The 19964-nt window shown below is 29.9% G+C and overlaps 1 protein-coding gene across 4 annotated transcripts in view; it reads right to left on the bottom strand.

Annotated features, from left to right (window-relative positions):
* Positions 1–2559: 2559 nt before the first annotated feature.
* The window catches only part of LOC107169580 (noggin-like), a 55109-nt gene continuing 37704 nt past the window's right edge, over positions 2560–19964 (bottom strand). For 3 of the 4 annotated variants that reach the window (XM_089222781.1, XM_089222778.1, XM_089222779.1), the window contains exons 2-4: positions 14172–14440; positions 3817–4121; positions 2560–2972 (exon numbers count right to left, since the gene is read on the bottom strand). In XM_089222781.1, coding sequence (XP_089078907.1) covers positions 2759–2972; positions 3817–4121; positions 14172–14420 — 768 coding nt within the window. In that variant the 5' untranslated portion in view covers positions 14421–14440 and the 3' untranslated portion in view covers positions 2560–2758. Of the gene's footprint in view, positions 2973–3816; positions 4122–14171; positions 14441–17170; positions 17305–19964 lie in introns of those variants that run through there. The other variant, XM_089222780.1, reaches the window with a different exon arrangement.

Genomic DNA, 19964 nt, shown 5'->3' with positions numbered 1-19964 from the left:
GACGTTCCAAGTTTGTGAAAAAAGTTTCTTCCAACAAAAGATTCATTTTGAATATCATTTACGAAAATAGGTTAAAAAACGAATCCATCATGATTTAAAAACCAAACAATATATAGTAAATTATGGTTAGTAATTAAATGTATCATAATGTAAACTTTATATAGTATAGTAGGTATGTATAGTTAATACATTTGAACTATAATTAGTTTTTACGCAAAATAATAATTTGGTAGGTATCTTAAAACCAACACTTCCAATACATAAAGATAGTGAATGTTTCTTATTTTGGGGTGTTTCCTCTTCATTGTCATTTGTCATATATAGGTACATATTTTTATTTCAAGCTGTTGTGTATTTTGGGTGATTTATCGGGTGATGTATAGAATGTATTATTCTCGGTTCTCATCGTTAAATTAAAAAAATAAATATATTTTTATGATTCAGTCTGACACCTATTCGTAGGGTGATTGCTTCTAAACGTCAGTCTAAAAACAATAGTTGAGCACGGGCACGATCAAATCAACAATTATAATATGTGAACTACGATGAAAACTAAAAAAAATGTAACAGCGAAGTGCTGAATTGTAAGTTATTTTTGTCAATTTTACCGATTGCTGTATTAATCATAATAATAATTACAGTATATACTATAATATTATTTATTATTGTAATATTCATCCAAAGGTTTTATCAATAATTCATACAGTCACATTTTATTGAATTCTAGTGTAATGAATTGTAGTCTATTATGAAGTGTAATTAAATGTACTTAATGTAAATTCAATCTATTTTCAATGTAAAAAATGTAACGCTGACTAATGATCGTCGAGTTTATGCAGTAAAAAATGAATAGTAGAAAAAAAAAATGTTAACAAATATTATTCATAAACACTCGAAGTCAGTGTACATTTATGAAGTTGTGTTACCTTTCGCAACACACAAACGTGACTAAATTTTGAAACTAGGTTAAGAAAACATCAATTACTTATGTGATTCTAGCATTATGAGTCTTAGTCAGTAAGCTTCAATAAACCAAAAACGACATGTAGCAAAACAAAAAACTAGGTTAAGTTAAATATATTATATAATAATATAAATTATAGGAGTTAACAAAAATTAGTTCTTCATCAATCTGTAGTCACAGAATAGAACAAAATAGTGGGTAATATTTTAAAATCCCGGGCGTGTTTATTATTGGCTGTAATCGATTTGCACCAAAGCTTATATTCAAAACAATGTATATCTAGCCTAGGTACCTATGCCAAACATCATCTAATGGTAGTTTGCTAGACGTTTCACAATCTATAAGCAGTTATGAAATAGGAATTTGTAATTTGCTCCAAAATTCAAACAGATTTTTTTTCGATAGTTCCTATATGTATACTTACAAGTTTCAATAGTGGAGTGGAGTATATTGAGATTTGAGAATCTATAAAAACATAGAATATTTCGTATTAAATTCAATAAGTGGTTATTATTTCACTATACTCGTATTTACACCATTCTACTTTCAAAGGTGCGTCATCAGTGATGACTTAATAGCTATTATACCAATAATATAAGTAAAAAAATCTTATATAATGTTACAGGTATTATTTCATTAATATAACACTATAAACATAATATAATTACATTGGCTTAGTTTTTATCTATAAAATAGGTGGAAAAATCACTACAATGCAAATATTATACAACAATCATGATTCTGTCGATAACTTATAAGTCACCCTACATAAGTCGAGCTCACGGATATTGTTGTGTAGCCATACATTTGCAGTAATACATTTATGAGTAAATAATATGTATTTATATGCTACGTATAAAGTGTTAGTAATACACTGATACAAAAAACAATATTTGTTAGCCAAATAGTCAGCATAATTAAAATCAAATAATAATTGACGAATAATCGAATACATAATTACCTAATTATTAAGTCAAAGACTACAAGCATATAATATCTACGATGGTGCAATTTACAAACCCTTATTTCGGTATAAATCAACAATAGTATTTTTTAACTGACTGCAGTGGTGCAAATTACATAATCTTTATTTTGATTTAAATTACACACTCTCTAAGTCTGACGTTTGGAAACATTGAATAAAATATTATTTTATATTTTTATATAACACACCTGGGTATTTAATCATTTCGCAGTTTTCTTCGCGTCTAGTGTTTGATGATTTAAATATTTCCTTGAATACAATATATTCAATATAATAATCTGATAATCGTTAAGGGTTGTACTGAACGTCGGCGGATTTATATACTCTCGACTCTGTATAAATAACAAACGAGGTTTTTGTTGAAAATATACTTTTTAATGATTTTTTAGTCATTAAAATTTGATTTACACACTTAACAATACGAAAAAAGAAGAAACTAAAAGATAAACATTGTTCCATTAAACGCATGTACCTAATCGTTCTCCTGATTTTTAGGTAAAATTATCGTTATCCAAACTATATTCTTATTTATTAATCTAGTAAGTCGAAGGACCATTCGTAAAGACGAGAAAAAGTTAATAAAGAAATACCTAAAATAATTAACAACGTATGTTTTTGTATCACATTTTATAATATCTAAAAAAAAAAAAAAACATATTCAAATACAATAATATGTTCAGGTTGACGAAATATCGTTTTTTGAATGTGCAAAAGTAGATTTGTATTATAGTCTTTTATTCACGTGAGAACGAAATTAAAAAATTGAATCGTGTGAGACTATTTATGAACATGCACTCGTTCTATTTAGATTATTCATCAAGTTTTCTACACGAACACGTACAGTCTTCGGTCACCGGATATGGTACTTTAATCCACAGACATCTGAACTTATCGTCTTTTTTTTTATTTTTCCTCTGACCAGCCGATCTTCTGCCCCTTGCCACGTTCCCTCTCGTCTTATTGAACGCCAATTCCATAGTTTTTCTTTCCCGATTTTTCCTCTTGTTTTTTCTGTTTTTTAACCTAAAATGTTTGGTCATCATTAATAATGGTAATGATTAATTATGAAATATATATTTTGGGTTAGTACATAATAATGGGTGGATTACATTTTTTAAACAGATTTTAATTTAAAAAAACACAACATCTACATTCAAAATTCCATGTATTATATACGTAGATGAACGTGTTAATTTATTATGATAAAATATAATTTTGATTAAAAACACTACAAATCTATAATATAACCTATAAACCAAAATTACACAATATTTATCAACAACTGGAATTGACGAACCGATATGATTTTAAATAAATATACTAATTTTTAATATTAAAATATTATATTATATGTAAAATTAATATTTTTTTTTAAATTTTAAATTATAATAGATTTTCATAACATGATGTGGAGCAGTAAAATATGTTTACAATATTGGTCGACAACAAAAATGTAAAAGTGTTTTTTTTTTTTTTTTTTTTTTACATTAAGCCTCAGCGTCAAAGGCCATTGGCATTGGTTTGCAATAGGTTACATATATATACAATTATTTACAGGTTATATACAATTTATAAGCTTGGACTTAATTATAAATGTTATCATATTACTAATATTGTCTTGGTGTAGGGCTTAATGTAAAAGTTTATATTATTGCTATTAAAGTAATTTATTTTACATTCATTGTTCTATATTATGCACGGATCAAAAACAGAAAAGTTTTCTGCTCGGGCCGTAGAATTAAAAACATGTGTATTGATTAAAAATAGTAATGTATAATTATCGCCGTCATAAATCAGATTATTTTTCCTTTCATGTCAAACTCAATCTAATACCTAACCCATATGTATATAGTATTAATCGACTGACCAACAATGCCATCGCAACAGGTTGAGTACTCTGATTGAAGAAGGCATGCACGACATGCCCGGAGGCCAACTGCAGCTCATCATTTCCGATCGACCGCACCGGCCATTTTTTATCCACCTGGGCCAAAACGATTTGCCCAAGTCTACCCACGCGTATTCAACTGGACACGAGCTTCGGTGCACCAACCACGTGCGCATCATCTCTTGGTACTGGGCCGGAAGTTGTTCCGGAAGCTGTAGGTTGTCCGGTCCGGTCGTCTCCAGTGACTTGACGCCAGCCGCGCCCGACGCGTTTCGACGGTCTGCCTGTAAACAACAAATTACGGTACAAATCTCATTGTTCAGAGACATCGATCGGTCGAACTAAATATCGAAAGAAGAACCGTCGAAAAAATTATCAAAGTTGGGCAATGGTTAATGATGATAATGAATTTGAGTTGAGTGATTAAATTAGATGTAAATAATTAACGGAGAAAATAAATTCAACTCGCCAGCGAGTTAAAAAACAATGAGGAGAAAAATACTCAACTCGGTGTGAAAAATGTCTTAACGTTTGAACTTGACTCAAACGTTTTAACTAGTTTATGCCCGCCCATGTATATTATAATAATATAAACGTAATATACCTAGTTGGCCATTTTAGTGTACTTTTTATAGGGACGATCCGTGGCCGTGGGGGGGGGGGAATGGTCGTATGAAATTCGGGCGTGACAACCCTTTCCATTCCGTAACAATTTTCAGTCGGCAGGCATCCAACATTCGATAAATTTGGTCGAAACATCATAATTCGTGGCATTTAAAAATCTAGTCGAAAATTTCGAAATCTATCCGTGAATTTTTTCAAGGTCGTCCTCGCTTCCGCACAAATCAATTTTACACTGCGTACCTACTCATATTTAGTATTTAACTGTAGATAAATATCATTTACGAAAACCTGTAAGACGCCATTCGGAGATCTTACACAACGTTAGGGTGGCATATTACAGCAAACTTGTTGTTACAGATCATGCATATTTTTTCACGTCTCGTGGTGTTGGAATAAGAAGAAAAATAAGTGTGTTTATTCTTTTGAGTATAAATGGTCACTCAGGGTCAATATTGAATTTTCAGTAATACTCTATAATTTATTCACAGAATTAGAAACGGATAACGTTCTGCAATCTGCACTGTATTTTCGGATGACAATTATCTCAACTAATTATCAATAACCGAAAATCATTGTTATCGTTAAATCTACCTGTTATAATATTATTATAGTACCCACCTATACATTAAATTATAATATTTTAAAGGGCGTATTTATATACATTGACGATTAACATAATAATATATATATATATATATATATATATATATATATATATATATATATATATATATATATATATATATATATATATATATATATATATATATATATATATATATATATATATATATATATATATATATATATATATATATATATATGCCATGACAATGTTAAAATAATTCTAAGTTACATTTTTTTTCTTTTTTTTTTTCCTATCTGTCCAATAATATCATTTGTATTAATGGGTAGGTAGCTTTTAAATTAAAACATCGACGTATTTGGTATACTTTGGTGAATTGAATCATCATCGGAAGTTGTTACACGCAGGAAATGAGTGCCGTAAAATCGTCTAAAAAATAATATTCTTTGATTAAAATTTTGAAAATTCATTGCGCTTCGTTCACACGCGTTATTCGTCCGGATCGATAGATGATCATAGTCATTATTGTTTATTCCGAAGGCTGTAGAATTTAATAAAAAATAAAATATACTCAGTATAACTACCTCCTCTTTGGTGGTCGCCCGTCAGTTCTACTAATCGTGACACTATTATGATAATCGGCGTGCCTACCGATTTAGTCGACTAGTAAACGTATGCTCATGTATAGGTATAAAATAATCGGCCAAGGGGCTAGAGTTCGATATTATGTAAAGTGCATTATTTTTTGGGTGCTCTTGGGCAATGCACTCCGAGCACGTAATTCGTTTTAAGCTAGTTCGTAGAATTTTATATAATATATTATGAAATATGATGATGGTAAGAACATTATATATTTGTCTGCCCACTGTGAATTTTTTTACGATATTTCAAATTTTTTTTTTTTTTTTGCAAGTTTTGCGTATGTGATATATCACAAATCAAAAATGCTCACTTAAAAAATGAATAATTGTAAAAAAAAAACTCGACCTAAGAACACTAACGAAGCTACTCGGCGTGATCCGATGATCGTACATTTTCTGTAAATTTGCTATGTTACGCACTTGTAAGACGGAGACAACAAATACCAGTGTTATATATATTTAAAACAAACCCTCATTACTTTCGATATTGATTTATACAACTCTGATAAGATTTAATTGTTTTCAAATATATATTTTAGTATACAAGAGTATATACTTATAAGTTGTAATTATATTACTCTAGCAAAATTAAAACCTTAACTCACTTAGGTTAACTTGGTAAATTTTTTCTAACCACATTTTAATAAGCGATGTTATAAACTCCAATTAGTAAAAATAAAATAAAACGACGTATTTGAATTCGATAATTAAAAAAATTTAATATCACACGTCTTATTATATAAGTATTTATATTTTTTAAATTGAATCACTATTTAATCGGAATTTTCTTGCTAAAAAAAATAGTATTTTAACTTACTTATTAGCCATATATAAGCTAATATACCACTTGAGGTTAACTTTGTGATAAATTAACCAAAAAAAAATAATAATAAAAAAATACGCTAATTTAACGTATGACAAAAATTGTTAATAATATATGATAAGTAAATAATTTAAGAAATATACTGATGTCAGAAAATTTTCAATAAGCATATTATTATATTAAAAAAGTTTTTACATTACAAATTAATTCAACCAAAAAAATATAGAATTTAAAAAAAATTCTAAAAACCAAACTACTTGACTTGGATAAATCTTTTTACAATCAAAATTGTTCTTATAAACACAAATAGGCTATTTTGAATTTATACAAAACAATTTTAATTAAATACATTTTTTTTCCAGTTTACTAAAAAATAAACATAAAAAAATGCATTCTACATGTAGCACTAGGGTCATTTAATAAACGAAATAAATAAATAAAAAATGTTGATTTGAACAAAAATCAGTTTTATCTGTTACACCTTGTACGCGCAATATAATATACGTATACCTGCAGTGACTGAAAATCATATTTTAAGACAAAAAAATAATTTATCGATCTCGTCGATTACTGTTTGAGACGTAGTAGTAGGTAATTGATGCGGTAGTTATATGCAAATGCGTTTTGTTTCGTTTATGTCATATAATACACGTACGCCTGGTGTCAAACTATATTATACGGCGAAACCCATTACGGCGATCGTTATATATTATAATTTACGAACAGATGGGTTTGGTGTATTTTTATTTTTCTACCGAACAAATCTGACCGGAAAATCAAACGGATCCGTTAAGATATTATCTGTGGAAAGTGTATAATAATATTATTATGTGTATAAAGGGACGCGCTGCGCGTACGTTAAACGAAACAATAAAACCAGACATAAAATCAATATCTTTTAATCTTCGACAAGAAGCTAAAACGGATGTATTATTTTACATTAACGGCACGCTGAAATATCAGAGTTGTGTTCACGTGGGCACTCCCCCACGCTACGATACGCGTCTACTTATTTGGTTTGTTGGTATAAAAATAAAATAAGACATCAATTTTCGTAATAAATAAATAATTGTATATAGGAATATTTAAATTTAAATTGCTAATAATTCACAAAAGATTACGCTTTATTTCTCCTTTGTATATATTATATATATATATGTCATACGCAACCGAAAGATCGAATAGTGCGCAAACGGCCGACGGACGCGACCGAATGTGGTGGGGGTGTTGGGTCGAAGCTGCTAACGAGGGACAATATCATAACGTGTAATCGTGTGAGAATTTTTTTTTAAATTATTTTTTCATATGAATATGAAACAAAACGGGTAACGGACATGCGCGTTTATGATAATATTTTCTGTAAATCGTATAATCGTCAATCGAATGACGCGTAGTTTTTCCTGCACGTTGTGTAAAATTCTGCAATGGTATACACACGACGACTGTGCCATTTAATATTGATTTTTTTTACAGAAATCGGTTGGTCACACACCGCAGATAGAGGACAGGTATTAAAAATGAAACTCGACTAAAAAAATCGTTTGATTGATTTATTAATTTATTATTATTATTTATTATTCTTACCATATTATATAGTGTGGTGACGGCCAACAGTGACAGGTGATAATATTATTTTTTACCGCGCCGTTCTAAAGAAGTTTAAAATATAATACAATACACGATCATAATGATCATAATAGAATAATAATAATAATAATAGTAATAATAATATGTACCTATTATATTATGTGGGAGGAAATTATGCGCACATTCTACAACAGGTGACGATTGTTCGCCGTCCCCAAAAACCGCAACGGGGTGGCATTCGAATTAGATTCGCGGATAAAAATAAATAGTTCATCGACACATGTAATGACGAGGGAACTTCTGGGATGTGCGGCCGGGGGTGGTTAGATATTGGAATGCAAATTCAATACGACCCACGCGTAACGGATCTTTAGGAAATATTTTCGGAAATTCTTTACATCGCCGGTATGCATGTCATACAGGTGGCGGTGCCCATAAAATATGTGTATTATTATTATTATTATTATTATTATTATTATAACACGAAGACGCGTTCTACACTGTTCTAAAATATTGTAACATAATATAATATAACATAATGGCTGCCACAGGTACCTGTACACACATAATAATATTATATAGGATGTGTGTGTGTGTGTGTGTGTGTTATATACAGGCATTATAGTGTGTATAGTTGTAGTAGGTGTACGCGCGTTTTATTCTCGACGCGAGATTATGGCACGTACCTATTTCCCATAATATTACTATACCTATAAAATATAATAGTAATATAATGTTGTACCTACGTATATACGATGACAAAAGATTTGATCATTTAACGGACACGTTTGGAAACGTGAAAAAAGATGTGTACCTACCTACAGGCTACATGATGTGTATACGAGCGGTGGGCTCGGGGAGTATATTATATTAATAATAATAATAATAATATACAGGGTGATTTCTCGACCATCCATGCACCCCCATCAGTAACACATCAGCCACTTTTGAAAAATTTAAACAATTGGTAGGTATGTTAAGTGTATACCTCGAGAAAATATTTTCAAATAATCGAGATTGTTTGTACTGTTCCATTGAGAATTGTCCGGTGGAGATATTTTCCCATAACGAGAATCGCCATTTATATTGTATACTATTCAGCGGGGTAATTTTTCTGAAATTGTTTACGTATCAGAATCACTGTTCGAATGAGTAGTTGGAATGGTCTGAGAATAATAAATACCACATCCAATATTGCATCAGTTTAATGCTATTTCAATCAATATTATTCCTTAGTGTAATTACCATTTAAATAATTCAAAGCTACAATTCGTTTAAATTTTAAATAAGCTGGGTACATCGAACATTTTTTGAAAAATGTTCACTTAATACTTACTACAGTGAAAATGAGGATTTTCATTTGAAAAACAAAAGTTCATATCGCCACACGGCACTCTTAAATAATTATAGTACACAAAATATCAATCAATTGATAACAGTATGAAATTTAAAAATTTTTAAAAATATATATATATCTTAATAAATATAAATTTATAAATCTAGGAAAAAACAGGGTTGGTTATAGTTGGTGAATCACCTTGTATATAACTATTTATGAAAGTGACGGCGGATTGTATACGCATTGAACAAAATTTGTGTCTTAACGGTCTGACGCGTATACATATCATATATCTATAAGTATCATATATTTATAGGTATCTAGGCACTGTATCGGAAATGCACCACAATACGTTTTTATGTGGACATCGTTTCGATACGGATCGTTTAAGACAATCTGTTCACATAATATTAAAATAATACCTAAGTCGAAAACGTCAATATATAAAACAGCATTATTAAAACATTGTATTTTGTATATGTATAATATTGTATTGCTTTATTTTGGTTTTTGAAAAAAAAAAAAAATCAAACCGAAATCGAATTAATGAATAAACGTATGAGTTTGTTGATCGTTGGTTTTGACATGAGCCCGAGAACGTACGAAAAAGAAACTGTATCCAACAAAAACAGATTTTGCCCAAGTTCTATACATCTCATCAGTAAATGATTTAATGCTGGTAATTATATTAAATTTATAATATTATATTATAGGTGCCATCAGCTATTATCAACGGTATTAACATAGAATCCAGGTAGATATTTTAAGCATTTTGTACATTATTAGTTGTTATAAGTACTCAAGTATTAAGTTGCCCATTTTAATGTAGATTTAACTTGTTTAAGGAGGAAGTGCTGACATATCCGATTCCTAGCTGAGCGATGATAAATGTATAGATTTTACAACAATTTGTGAATTTAATTTGTTTGTGCATGCCTATTACATATATATATATATATATAAAGGTATATAATTTAAAGTAGAAAAATAGTGTTTTTATCTTCAAATTCGAAGATTTTGTTCGAAAATCGATTGTTCCGTCAAAAAGTTTGGATGTTCAGTACATGATTCGTCATAAGTTGCTATTATAGCTATTTAAAATACATGGATACGTTTTTTTGAAAAAATTTGACGAAATTTGTCAAATCTACGGAAATTATTTACAAATTTTTTCGTTGTTTACGTAACGTTCGATTTGTAAAGCTAATGCTTAAAAATTTAATTCAAGATTTATCATAATATTACCATTTACTACAGGTGTTTATATTGAGACCAAATATCTAAAAACACACGAGCATATTTTTTTTCCATAGACATTTTAGGGTTTAATTTGTACGACATTATATATTTGAACGAAGAATAGATTATTCTAATTTAACAACCATAGTAGCGAAGACTTGAAAATGTCAAGTATATTTTTGCATTTTGTACACAAGAATACACGATATCATTTTAAAATCCAATATTTCCGATAAAAACTAATTCAATATGAAATAAATATATGCACTTGTTGGCTGATAATCCAAATATTCGTTCAAAATTGTTTTTTCTAACTCAAAATGTTTGTCATTGAATCAACTTTGACACATATAACATAATATAGTGATTCAATGACGAGGTAAACTTGAGACTCGACCATTTCCTATAAATCTGCAGAGGATTTATCATCTTTTCCCTATTTTTATTTTTTTTTTAATTTTTATTCCATTTGTTAATCAAGGGTATTTTTCGACGTTTTTTTACAAAATGCATTTCGTAGATGCATCTTTTAATGTGAATTATTAAATATTTCTTAGAATATTTACATCCACGCCCTATTTTTAATAATTGCGGCTATATATTTTACTCATTATTCCCAACGTCCCAATCTGATTTGATCTGTTAAATCGATATTAAAATCTTGCGTAGGTATCGAACGATGATGCATAACAAAACCATAATATATTATATTCATCGTTCGTAGTATCATGACTTATGAATATACATTATATTACACTTAGATTACAGTGTTCGTAGTAAACATAAAAAAATAATATTAAATATTATAATTTATAAGTTATTTAGACTTTTTTAAAATATGCTTATCGTATATTATATTTCTAATTGTCATTATATGGTAAACAAACGTTTCATATCCTTTAAAAGTTAAGATCGGTTATTTTGTCACAAGACTTTATCGCCTATTTTTTAAATCATTATTTTTATTTAATTTCTTAAAAATAATAATACGAAGTTTGGTTATCAATTCAATAAAAACCAATTTTTTAATTTATTTTTATTTTTATACTAAACGAAAACGATTATAATACCTTACCTATACAATACATGTGCTAAAAATAATTTTATGTTTAAAAACTCTTGTCTCATAGTAGAGTTGTGAATTTAAAATCTACGTAATTTCACTATTTTAGATTCTGAACGAAGTGATGAATGTATTGATTTTACAATGATGTGTTTTTTTTTTGTATCTGTGTACAGCATAACTAGTCGAAATAATGCTTCGATTTCAAACTTTGGGGGTGGTTTCCGATGTAAAATTGAAGATCCTTGGTGTGTTATAGAGGTCAAAAGTAAACATTTTCCAACAGTTTTCAAAAAAATCGAGAAAAACAAAAAAAAAAATGACAGAAAAACGGTCATTTTTACGCAAAATCAGTTTTCGACCAAATCGATTTTTTTATATGGTTGTAATTCAAAAACAAATCACTGTAAATACTTGAAATTTTCACAAGGTTTCTTATGAGTTGTTCTTATTGTAGCTAAAAAAAAATTAAAAATCGTAAGTCACAATTTTTTTTAATAAGCGTTTATAGTTCAAAATTTTACGAAATCTGTCGAAACGATAAAATTTTTTGCGTTTATAACTAAGGATTAAAAATACAACACTAAGTTTTCCTTCAAGTAGCTTTAGAGAAAACTCGATGCATCATTATAGGAAAAATTTTAAGTGGGTTTGAATTTTTAATTTTTACGAAATAGCGTAACGATAACGATTTATCCTGAAACGATTTTAAATATTTGTTATTATTCAAAAAGTATAAGTTGAGGATACTTGAAAATTTTATCAGTTATTTATATTGGCATTTTCGTTACATGATTTAATTTTCAAAATATTTTGACTTTTTTTGAGATATTTATAGACGACTGAAATTTTCAATTTGTCTGAAAATTTTTTTTTGAAGTATCGATAAAATTTTTTTGGCCTTATCAAAATACTTGAAAATTTAATACAAAGTTCCTCATAAGTTATTTTTATAGTGATTAAAAAATTATAAGAATACATAGGCACAATTTTTTTTTATTAGCATTTGAGGTTCAAATATTGACTTAATACGTACAAATTACAGCAATTAAACAAATTATCTTAGATCGAAATTCATAAAAGTTTTTCTTTTGAATTCTAAGATTTAAAAATTTAATACAAGGCTCATAATATATTTTTACAATAGCAGTTGAAAAATAAAATAAATGTATAGTCACATTTTTTTTTACAAGCATTTAAATTTTAATGCTGACAACATACGTAAAAATCACGAAAATTTGTAAATTATTTTATTCTAGAAATTCATAAAAAATTTTCCTTTTATACCTAAGATTTGAAAATTTAATAGGGGATTCCTTACAAATTTGTCAATCTTTATCACAAACAAAATGTCCACCGAAAATTCAAATTAAATTTTTATTAGCATTTGAATTTCAAATATTGACAAAAATTCGTCAAAACCATGAATATTTGCAAATTATTTTGTAGTTCAAAATTCATAATATTGTTTGTATTTATATCTAAGGTTATAAAATTTAACACCAAGTTTTCCATAAGTTTTGCTTCAAATAGCTATAGAGAAAATTTGAAGCGTCATTATAGGAAAAATGTTTTGAGCGTTTGAGTTTTAAATTTTTATGAAATCGCGTAATGATAACGATTTATCCTCAAACCAGGTATTCGTATATCTATGATAATATAAGGTATTATGAATTATGATAACTACATTAATTGATTAACCATGCCATATGCGAAATGCGTCTTAATTGAAAAATAAAATATTTGTTTCAAAATAGAATATATGACGATATTTAAATATAATATATCCTAGACTGACAAATCATCTCCGTTCAGAATCGTTTTTCGTATACAACGATACCTATCATTGCATTCAAATTTAATCCCATCCATTTACAGTAACCTACTGTACAGCAGAGCGACATCCACGACTTACCCGCTTTTTTTAATTTTTTTTTTTAATATAAAATTCTTCGTCATTATTTTACAGAAGTTCTGTACAGTATAAAACGCCTATTTACTTTTCTTTATAGCACCCAATATCTTTAAGAATAATTATAATGTACGTTTATGGGTAGTACTTTATTTATTTTTAATTTTTTTCGAATAATTATGTAATGTATAATTAACTGATATCCAAACTTAATAGAATTTCATAAACGTTAATATCTTACCGATTAAATTAATAATAATTATGATAAAAAATTTAAAAAAACCGTATGACAAACGTCCCCCTTATCTGTTATGAAACCAAATATCTCGTATATAGTTGGGTACTTTCTGGTTAGTTTTCGATTCTGAAACATCGCCGACAACACTTAGAAAGTCGGGTAGAACTGCGCCTATATAATCAATATACGAGCTACAATATCGTAAACAAACATTGCGGGGCGACAACAATGTATACGCGAAGCGCAACAATAAAATATCATCGTCAATTATTAATAACGTACCGTTATAACGATTGCCGTTTTGCTCATCCACATTTCGTTGAAATCGGCGCCGATGAGTCGGTTGAGCTTGTCGACTTTCATGTCCTTCTTGCGGGGCAGACCGGGCTCGGGACGAAACCACACGCTGAACGACCCGTCGCTCGTCTTCTTGGCGGCGGGTGAGTTGATCGCCACCGAGTTCTGTAGCTGTTCGCCAACAACCAGCAGGACGACGAAAAGCGTGACTCCGACGTCGAATGAACGCCACATGATGACGCAGCGCAAACCGTCTACGAATTATTGAACGGAGGCGAACATAGAAAATAATAAATCACAAACATCACAATAATATCACTGTATGTATATAATCGTTTTGGGAGTGTTTACGTGTTGTATGGTTTAAGCTATAATTTCAGTGTCTCATAATATCCAATATTATATAATTTATACAGATCTACGACGCCGCATAAAACGACTTAGAGTGATCATTCGTTTTCGTAATAATTAGTAATTATTGCCTCTGTATCGACATCGGTAGAGTTGTAGAATGTTTTCAATCAGTTTTAAATACAAAGATCCGTCGAATCCAAGTCCAACAGATTTTGGTCTGTTCGATGTGATTATAATTGTACTACCACATCAAATAACCGAGAATGTTTCAATAACGCATAAATATACAAAAAACGTACCTACACACGGCGGTTCAAATTCCGGCTGTAGTCAATTTGCACCAATATTTACCCAAAATATTTACAACATGTGTAATTTTTACCATTTTTTTAAAGTGCGTTTGTAATTTGCACCAAAATAAAGATATGTAATTTGCACCATCCTCAGGTAGTAAGAAATAGCAATTGTAATTTGCACCAAAATTAAAATCGATTCTTTTTTCGATAGTACAAACTTATAAGTTTTTATATCCTAATATAAATTTGGCTTAGTTTTAATTTATAAAATAGCCGAGGTTATACACATATTGATGTAAGTACTAAGTTTATATAAAATTGTATAATTATGAATATAAAAAAAAGTTGGTCAATTAAAAAAATTATATGTTATTAAATCGTATTATTATTATTATTATTATTATTAAAATTATTATTGTCATTCATATCAGTCTAGTCTCGACGTCTACGAAGATACCGGGAAAAAATCGAATATTTCAAAATTGAATATTCGATAATTGAACAAATAAATAATCATTTTGGTGCAATTTACAAATTCTATTTTCGACTACCTGAGGGTGGTGCAAATTACAACCACTATTTTTGGCTACCAGCAGTGGTGCAGATAATGCCCTTACACTCAACTCTGATCATATAAAAGTCAATTTACTTTAATATTTAATCTGATCACACAAAATTGGAACTGCTGAACGTAAATTATTTCGGTAAATTTTTATGCTGTGGGGTAGTAAATCGGAGACCACACAATATACACGGGTGGGTACGACGTCTTTGCTCACGGTCTGGCGTCGATCATATAATTTCGTCGTCTGCAGCAGGTTGCGTCACCCTACTAATATAATGCTAGCGAGTCTCAAAAGAACGATATGTCATTGGGAACGCGCGCTACGGAGGCATTATAATTTATTATTATAATATTTTGTGTGATGCGTATAATATAATAAATTATCACAAAGAGAGGTCGCGGCGTCGAGTAAAAAAAAAAAAAAAAAAAATAGTTTGAAATTGTTATGCAAATGTAAGGGTGTCTATACGTGCCAGAGGAATAATGTGTGTCGAGAAAAATATATTGTATAGTGTCGGTCACGGAGAGGTGGTGTGAAAGTAGGAGGGAGATCGAGGGATAAAGTGTGTGAGCGATACAGAGTGAGTGAGCTAAAGAAGCAGAGGAATAATACCGAGGAATGCGGGTTAACAACGCCGCCGCCGATGTACGGCGATAGGTCGTCGTTGTCGTCGTCGCACAGTTCCGAGAGAAAAAAATACCGACCCCCTAAAATAACATAATAGCGTCGTGTAAAATGATAACGAGATATTTTGTCGGAAATCGTGCGAGTGTTTTTTTTTCCCTCGAAATATTTAAAAAAAAAAAAACTATTTCAACGATTTTCGCAGACCACCTGACGCCGCCGCTTTCATCTGCAACGACAACGTCACGCATTATAAAACATATATATCATAATTCTCATGTTTTTTCTCTCACCAGCACTCAGAATCGTATAGGGAATCAGGGATTGCAGTTTAAAAATGTGAAAAACAAAATCTATTATCGAAACTCGCAAGAATAGTATTGTAGATTGGTAGTGTTTGATAAGCGCTTCACTATATGTGATGAAATGTATTATACAAATATGTGAAATATTGATATTTTATCTAGTACAAATATTAATATTGATTATTTATCAATGACCTAACTAAAGAAATCATCACTTAGTGATTGTTTTCCCTATACAGTTATGAAGATGAGTTATGACGATTCTACGTAAAAATAAAATGTATTTATAAACAAAAATTTTACAAGACTGAAATTATAAGTTTTTTATATAATATAAATTCATAAGACTGAAATATTTCACAATTTTAAATTTCATGAAATTTTCAAACATTATATAGGTTGGACGTCGATCATAGAACATAATATAATAACCATGTGGAATTATCATCCGTTTGGTTAGGTTAAAGCAGCCTACTTGCAGTTATTTGTTGCATGCGTGCACGACAAATTTTACTACATAATATTATAATTATTATAACATGTACCTATATCATTAAAAACCATTGAATCTTTCATTGTTATATACTGTTGGCTGTTGTGTGGTCTGCAACGATCCAGATATAAGTATTTTTTTAAATAATGATTATTAAAAAATTTTAAAATTTCCAACAGTGAACAATATATACGTACGCGAAACAATTTGATAAACCGCTTAGTTGTGCCAACGCTGTTTCGAATTAGCGTTTAGGTAAATTGGTTTATAAGTTACATTAATTCACTGTCAAAAATGATCAATGCGGTCGGTTTATTATTAAACGTAGAACAGTAGTTGTACCTACCTATGTTTCGGCCGTGTATTCGGAAGGCGTTATATAATATTATGTCGGTGATACTCGTTTGCGCACAGTACACAATTTTTTACCTGTAAACTGACAACTCGTTTGCGTTCATCGAAAAACGTGAAATCCCGGTTAATACTAATTTCGACCTGAAAAATGACGAATAGTTTGCGTACAGCTATTAAATTAGACTTATATTGTTACTTGTAGAGCAAATTTCGATAAGATAGATACACGTAATTGATTAACTAGTGTGCGGTTCTAAACGATAATGTTATTTTAGATAAATATGTGCACTATTGACGACCACTGGATGTTAGTATATGCCTATTATTTAGTCGAACGTGTGATGCTATCGAGATAGCATATTAGTCATTTTATTTCGTGTAGTACCATGGACATTCAAATATCAAATGTTTTTGAAACGCGCAGAGGAAAACGTTGTTTTAATATTGAAAACTATAAGTATAGTGAGTTTCGTGTTTTAAAATCAGGTAATCTGTTGTTGTTTAGATGTAAGGAAAATGTTTGAAAACAATCTTAAACATTATTTTTGTTAAGGGGTTTAGTAGACTTTTGCTATAGTTTATGTACGCAAACGAGTCCTACGTTTTGGGTCATTTATCACAGATATTAAAAATTCGTGTGCGCAATCAAGTTGTACATTTGTACGCAAACGAGTCGCAAAAAAGGTTAAATGTACGCAAACGGGTATCGCCCATATATATGTGCATAGGAATTATTTGGAATTTTTCAAGTTCAATAGAGATATGCCTGATAGATACCTGAAGATAGCGTGTGTGTGTGTGTGTCCGTTTCGGATACGCGAGGCGATAGCATTTGCATTTTTCTTCTCGTGTGAAAATAAAACAACACTACGCTGACCATTAACCGTACACGCAAGTATTAATATTACGTAGGTACAATATAATATTATTATCACTCCTCTTAAACAAAAATAATTTCGAGAAGAAGAAACAAAAAACTGAGTCAATTTAGTATTAATATACAGAACGATTCACCAAGCATTACCGCCGTGCAGGTCTTAACGATGAATTAACTCAAACGCTTATTTTTAGAATATTTTTATTATGCTCAAAGAACGTTTTTTTAAATGATTGCATTTTTTTTTAATTGTCGCTGTGGCAATACAAACTATTCTGTTTTTTAAATGTGAACCCCGTTTTTAATGTAAATTATTAATACATTTGTTTGAAAATATTGATACTTAATTTAAAATCCCAACGAGCGATTTCTCGATTATTAAAATGTTTGCACTACATAAGCAGATTAAATATTAACATCTTTAAAAATGATTTTACAAAAATATAAAACAAATTTATAATTGGATCTTTCAAGTGTTTTGTTACAGATCATAAATATGGATAGATTGATATAACAAATTATTAATGTTAAAATCGCTATAGCACCCCCCCCCCCCCCACACACACACACACACACACCACAAAATTAGATTCTAAACTGATTTTAATGGATCTAACTATTTACCTACAGAATTAAATAACTCAAACACTTTTTCCGTTTCCTAGTTTTGTATTAGATTTTGAGTTTGATGTACATTTACAGAAAAATCTTCAGCTAAATAATTTACTGTATAAAAGTGGGCGGGGGGTTCTAATTTGAATGATCTAATAAAAAATATCTCCACAGGACGCTAATAATGTAGTACGACAAAATCTTAAAGAGTTTTAAGTATGTATAGGTATTTGAGGTGTTCGAAAGATCGAAATTTGGAAAAACTATTGAATGAAAAAAAGGGTGGTTGATGAATCGCCCTGTATATTATGTGTGCTTATATTATATTATTATTATTATATGTGTGGTATCTAAATACCAGTCGACTGCCGTAGCAGATGGGTCAAAAGTCTGCGGTCCTATACCTATAGGTATTAGGTATAATAGATGCACATAATATAATAATATAACCGTACAATGGGAGAACGAGAGACGTTGAGATTTTTTTTTTAACCATACATAAACACGCCTATCGTTTACCGCATCTGGCAAATACTCCGATAAATACTTGGAAATTCTGCTTATTTTTATTTTTTCATTTCGTTTCGGCGTTTTTCGGTCTGTTTGTTTGGGGAGTTTTTTTTTTCGCGTCAACCGACGAACGCGTAAATTGTATATAAAAAAAAAAAAAAAAAAAAAAACAAAATATATCATATTATTATCCGCTCGTGTATTATATAGTGAGCGTTTAATATGTACAATACACGTATATAGGTGGTACGCGTCTAAATTCTTTACGCGACGACCGGCTGCGGGCCACAGCAACAATAATGGATAAAAAAAAAATACCAAAAATCGTGACTCACCACCGCTAGCCTAAATATCATATTATTATTTTATCATCAACGACAATAGCCAACGCGATCCGACAAAGTACGAATGATATTTTTAGGACATTTTCGCCTCACGCCATATTATTATAAAATATTATTATTACGAAGTTCCGTGGACGTTAGAGATCGTCAAGAGTCGTGTAATGATAATATATTAACGCGATTTGTTGATTATTATTGTACCGGACACTAATCCTACAGTGACGACCAGCATCGGCAACTTGGCGTGGGCAGGGGGGGATGCCATTGAATTTCCTACGCTCTGCGGAGCTAGCTTGTTTTTTACCTTTTAATTAGCGGAAATTATCAATATTATCATAATTTTGAGAGAGCACTTTGTAGTTATGTAATAACTTTTTTTTGAAATTATAATTAATTTTTTTTTTTAAGATAGTTAAAAATTGAGTTATTATTGTGAAATATGT

Source organism: Diuraphis noxia, unplaced genomic scaffold (assembly GCF_037042655.1).
Source record: "Diuraphis noxia isolate RWA-SAM2 unplaced genomic scaffold, SU_Dnox_SAM2 contig0003, whole genome shotgun sequence".
NCBI lineage: Eukaryota > Metazoa > Arthropoda > Insecta > Hemiptera > Aphididae > Diuraphis > Diuraphis noxia.
The sequence above is the reverse complement of the archived record's forward strand: the minus strand, read 5'-3'. Positions and strand labels throughout refer to the sequence as shown.